Raw genomic sequence first — 6109 nt, forward strand, 5'->3', positions numbered from 1 at the left:
AGTCACAGAAAAACGAATGTTGCATATCTCCATTTATATGAGGTATCTATAATAGTCAAACTCGTAACATCAGAGAATACGATAGTGGTTTCCAGGAGCTGAGATGTGGGAGAAACAGGGAGTTCGCTGCGTATAAATTTTCAGTTATGCTAGATGAATATGTACTAAAGATCTGCCGTACAACATCGTGTGTACAGTTGACAAAATGGACTTCCAAATTTGTTTGGAGGGTATGCTTCATTTTAAGTATTCTTACTAGAAAAACAAACAACATAAATGGACACAAAAAAAGATGAATATGTCAGTTACCTCGATTGTGGTGATGGCATCAAGGATGTTTACATATGTCCAAACTCATCAAATTATACACATTTAAATATGTGCTTGTATATCAATTCTACTTCCATAAAACAGTTTAAAACGGAAATATCCTTTGTTCCCCTTAAACTGTTTTGGTATTTTGCTTCATCTCTGAGATAGGCTAAGGCTATTGATGCAGCCAGGTTGTTTGGAAGTTCTTTACAAGGAACAATCGTGGGCATTCAAACACACAGGTGTCGTTAACAGGGCAGAGCAGGAAGCAGTAGGCATTAAACGCATGTGTCAGGGTCAGCCTTCAGTTGCAACTGTTCACATGCAATCAATCAGAGCCCCATATCTGCTGTAAAAGTTACAAAGATTGGACAAGAGGTCATGGAGCTTCTATGATGGGGTCTAATATTAAGTCGAATGGACTTGTGAGAGGCAAGGAACACAGGAAAAATAGTCAACTGGCCAATGCAAAGAGTCAGAAATGCAAAAGGTTATGGAAACTCAGCTCTCTTAACACAGGTAAAATTGAGAAATATATTAAAATCAATAACTGGGATTTTATGAAAGATAACTGGGAAACTATCATTTCTGGGCTTGCAAAATCAGCAATAGTTTGAATTGTTCAGGAGCTGACAATTTTGTACTGTAGATTTCCATAAACTTTTCTAATGAAGTATATAGAATTGACTTAGAGTTAGGGATGGTTGACCTCTGCAGGAGATGGCAAAGTGAGGAGTCAGAAGAAAGCACGTCAGGTAGCAAATTACTGGATACCTCACTTAAACCTACTGTATATTTTCTGACAATCTCCAACTATACTGTGATTTCAGTCCTGCTTAACTATATCTACTTTTTAAAACTTATTTTTTTCTCTGATAAGATACACAAGAAACTTTTTAAAGTGAGTATGTGTCTGCCCACGGTCCTCCATACAGTACCTTTGTATCACTGCTGGTTACTCAGGGCTCGGGGGCTCTTCAGTTAACAGGTGATGAATGCTGCCGGGATGGGGTCCCTTCCTTCAACGCAATGGGTTTCCTTCTGGCCCAGTGGGTGTCTAGAAATGTTGTCTGGGAGCTATGGCCTAGAACAGAGGCTTACCGACTCTGACTGGTGCCCTCTCTTGCTGTGGCTGAGCTGATATCCAAGAAGCAAGACAAAGTCCTCCCCACTCTTTCGTTTTCCTCAGATGGAAGGAAGGGGTCTCTTTTGGAGTCACTAGCTGTGCAACCTGCGGTTAGGGGAGGGATGATGCCAGCACTCCCTTGACTGCCCTCGCTGGTGTCTCAGTATGTCGTATGTCCTCCCAGGACCACTGTCTCGGGGCCTACTTTAGTACTAGGCGTTGCCTAAGAGTTGCAGTCCTTACAGCCTTCCGGTGTACCTGGAGACGCAGAGTGCTGTAGCCCTCCGTGGCAAGGTTTGCTGGCCCTCAAGTTCTGACTGCTGGGATCGGAGGTTCCCCACTGGCTAGGGCTGGTTTAAATGCTCGCTCTATGGGCAGACGTCAGCTGTTGGTCCACCTTTCCTTTCTGCTCTAACAGGACAAGCACTGAGTTCAATGCCTGATAATTGCTGTGTTCTCCTTCCCCCAGTGCCCAGAGATGCTCTCCTGGCCAGGCCGCAGCTGCTGGGGGCGGGGGAGGTGTGGTGTCCATGATTCAAGATTGTTTTTTCTCTCTTCAGTGCCTCTTTCAGGATATACAGTTAAAGCCCAGAACTGTAAGTGTTCACCTTATTTTTGGTTCTTATGGGGCAGTTTTTTTTGTGTGTGTGGATAGTTGTTAAATTGTTGTTCTTGTTGGGGAATGACGGTTGGCGCTTTCTATTCTTCCACCTTGCCCTTCTCTCCCCAGTTATCACTGTTCTATACATACATTTGAAACTATGATAGCCAAAAGTTACTTAAAAATTACAAGTAAGTCCTTACTCTAGGAGGACTTCACCATTATGAGTGAACTCTATTGCTGTAGACAAAAAGTGCTGACAAGAAAGTGGCAGAAAAACATTTTCTATTCCATTAAAAAATTTCAAAATGTAATTGCTATCACATTTTCACATGACTCTAATTTAAGGAATAAGCAAGTAGTAAGCATGTGAAAACTGCCAGTAACAAAAATAGAGATCATTTTACTATCATCATTAGTATTGCACTCAAAATATCTTGGTACTCTGAGGCAAAGTACTACAAAAAATGACAAAAAATATGAAATTTTGACTTTATATTTACCTGTCCTCCCATGACCTGCAGTGTAAGCACAGAAACCACAGCAGGCATTTTAGTGATAGGAAGGCACCATGCACTTAAAAGAAGTTTAGATGCAACTGGCAATTTGGGAAAGACAAAGGCTTTTTATTTTACTTATTTCATGTTGTGAACCCGGTTGAGTCCCTTTATTTATCCACCATTTACTGAACAATTTATGCATGTATAAGTAATAAGTACAAATATGGACTCTGGTCTAATTTGAACTGCTCAATAAATGCCAAGTATAATCTTTGTAATTTTTCTCCAGTGCTTATGTTCTTTGAATCTAGTCTGTGTTTGTACATGATTTGGTTTTAGGAAGATGGTATTTCCAGAAGACATCAGTATTAGCTCATGTATTTTTTTTTTTTTATTTCTCATGGGTAAGTCAAATGTTTCATCTGTACTACTGGAAAATCATCATTCGCAGCTATATTGAAAAGCCACGGTGTTACCATGAAAAACATTATTAAAGTCTCTGAATATTGTAACTTTTGCATCTATAAAATGGGATTCATATTCTTGTAACCCACAGTGCTGTGGGGGAAAGAAATCATTTAACATTTATGAAAGTGCCTGGACAGTTCTAAGCATGTGGTAAACACGAAATAAATAGAAATAGCACCTTGCTTTTCAATCTTATCTAAATAAGAATGATACCTTTGTTTGCTGATACTTCAATAATCTTTTATACTACCTTTCAGATCTCTTTCTTTTGAACATAGAACAGTCATCACAGTGTCCTATGCTCAGACCTTATTAGTTTTCTTCCAAACTCTTATCCTGAAGCTAGAGAGATATCCATATTTTTTCCTGCTTTGGTTTTCTTTGCCATTGAGGAAGTGCTGTTAAAAACTCTGGTTTGAAGGTGAGTGCAAATTACATCAAGACACAGTGCACACTGTTACTACAGTCTAAGCATCATGCAAGATCGCCATTCTACAGTCCAGGTCTTCCCACACGTCCAGAGGGCTACGGACCACATCAGGACAAACCGGTGTACTTAGCACATGCTGGGAACCCCGTCGGTGTTTCTGGAATGAATAAATTTGATATTTATTATTTCTTACTCTGAATTCTCCTCACTAGGAAACTCAAATCCTTCTTGGATGTGGAGTATAAATGGTTTATATTAACCATTCCCTTACTTTTTCGAGCCATGATTTCTATGTTTTTAAAGCAGTGCCAGTAGTCAAGGTACTCACTTAAGGGACATCTAGCCTAGAATAGCATGGAGATGTCACCGTTTGTATTTTACGTGAATTTTTTCTTTCACATTAATTGTTGTAAGTGATTTCACTGATACAGAAAAAGAGGTAAAGGTAGGAGGGAAGCCATGAGTAGCTAAAATAATAGATGAAAGGTGAGACAGACAGCCTTTATCTCCTTGATTATTTACTTATTACATGCCTAACTTTGGGCAAATATCCAACTGGTATTATACTCCATTACCTAATAGTAAAATAGGTACATTAGAATTTGCTCTACTGAAAGAGTCGAGAGGATTACAAACAAGGCATGAGAAGTTCTTAGAACATTCAGTCAAAGTTATCAGTACAGTTCTTTGGGTGTTCAGGAATTGAGCAGTACCAATATCCACTCTTATAGCATAGAATACAAACAGAGATAGTTCTGAGATGTATCTGTGTATCCCATATTTCAGGGATCCCAGGGTCTTCTACTGCTAACATAGATGAGGAACAGGCAGAGAATTCCAATTACCTGGTTGAAAAAAAGGTTGAAAAAAAACTTGAATTTCGTTTCACATTTCATTTTGTTAGTGGGATAATAAATACCTAACCCAAATTTTCTTTTTCTCTTTCTACATAAAATGTCCAGAGAAAATGGTAGAAGGAAATCATTCCACAGTGACTGAGTTTATCCTCGCTGGACTAACAGACAAACCAGAGCTCCAGCTGCCTCTTTTCCTCCTCTTCCTGGGAATCTATGGGGTCACAGTGGTGGCCAACCTGGGAATGATCACACTGATTGGGCTCAGTTCTCACCTGCACACTCCCATGTATTATTTCCTCAGCAGTCTTTCCTTCATTGATCTCTGCCATTCCTCTGTCATTACCCCAAAAATGCTGGTGAATTTTGTGTCAGAGAGGAACATTATCTCCTACGCAGCATGCATGACTCAGCTCTACTTCTTCCTTGTTCTTGCCATATCAGAATGTCACATGTTGGCTGCAATGGCTTATGACCGCTACGTTGCCATATGTAACCCACTGCTTTACAATGTTGCCATGTCTTATCAGGTCTGTTCCTGGATGGTAGTTGGGGTGTATTCCATGGGTTTGATTGGCGCCACAGCTCACACAGTCTGCATGCGAAGAGTGCTTTTCTGTAAGGCTGATGTAATCAACCATTACTTCTGTGATCTTTTCCCACTCCTGGGGCTCTCCTGCTCCAGCAATTCTATCAATGAAATAGTAGTTTTGTGCTTCAGTGCATTTAATATCCTTTTCCCCAGCCTCACCATCCTTAGCTCTTATATCTTCATAATTGCCAGCATCCTCCGTATTCGCTCCACGGAGGGCAGGTCTAAGGCCTTCAGCACCTGCAGCTCCCACATCTCAGCTGTTGCTGTCTTCTTTGGGTCTGCAGCATTCATGTACCTGCAGCCATCATCTGTCAGCTCCATGGACCAGGGGAAAGTGTCATCTGTGTTTTATACTACTGTTGTGCCCATGCTGAACCCCCTTATCTACAGCCTGAGGAATAAAGATGTCAAAGTTGCCTTAAATAAGTTTCTTGAAAAAAGATGTTTCTTGTAAAGGGGGGTGTTTTGCTTTAGCAAAAAATTTTAATTTCTGGAAAAGGCTGATAAGGAAACAATCTAGACACAGCAAGGTATGTCCACAAGTAATGAGATGGTTGCTAGTACTTGGTTATTTGGAAGAAAGATGCCAAAGGTAAGGCTGAATTTATAGAATCAGTAACATATGGACACCATTTATGGGATGCAACAGAGTTCATCCAACCAGAATAACATGTATCATTTCAAAACATTTTTTAAAAATTTCAAAAGTCTCCATGTGAGTGATTATACTTTATATGTATAGAATATGGCAGTTTTTTAAGGCAAGACTATGTTACTTTAGGGAATAGTTATATCTCATCAGTCCCTGTGATATTCTCAATACCTGTGTACCTGAGCTTTTCTACTAAGTGTATAGGGAAACACTTTTGGAAGTGTTATCTCTAAAATAAATAACTGCAACCATTTTGAATACAAAATTCAATCACTAATTCTTACTGTGTAGAAATATATTAGGGAATATGGAGGCATATGATGGGTAATAAAACAGTTTCTACCCATAAGGAGATAATACTTAATGGAAGAGATTGACAGTAATAAATGCTACTAAATACATTTTGTATATTTTGACATATATTTATGTAACATTTCTTGCACCACAGTTTTGGGGCTATGCTACCATTTCCATTTTCCTAATAATCTTGTACTAATTTTCCTTTATCCCAGAGATATAATGCATTTTTTCCTCCACATACACTATAGAATCCCAGAATTTAAAATGACAT

At 39.3% G+C, this 6109-nt stretch overlaps 1 protein-coding gene across 1 annotated transcript; it reads left to right on the top strand.

Moving 5' to 3' along the window:
* Positions 1–4404: 4404 nt before the first annotated feature.
* LOC101054025 (olfactory receptor 8G50-like) lies at positions 4405–5340 on the top strand. Its single transcript, XM_003923563.2, has one exon. It carries the CDS (start codon positions 4405–4407, stop codon positions 5338–5340), a length of 936 nt encoding a protein of 311 aa, XP_003923612.2.
* The last annotated feature ends 769 nt before the right edge of the window (positions 5341–6109 follow it).

Source organism: Saimiri boliviensis, chromosome 6 (assembly GCF_048565385.1).
Source record: "Saimiri boliviensis isolate mSaiBol1 chromosome 6, mSaiBol1.pri, whole genome shotgun sequence".
Taxonomy (NCBI): domain Eukaryota; kingdom Metazoa; phylum Chordata; class Mammalia; order Primates; family Cebidae; genus Saimiri; species Saimiri boliviensis.

Excerpts from the sequence above, each read along its gene's own strand:
- LOC101054025 (XM_003923563.2), top strand. The coding sequence starts at position 4,405 with ATGGTAGAAGGAAATCATTCCACAGTGACTGAGTTTATCCTCGCTGGA.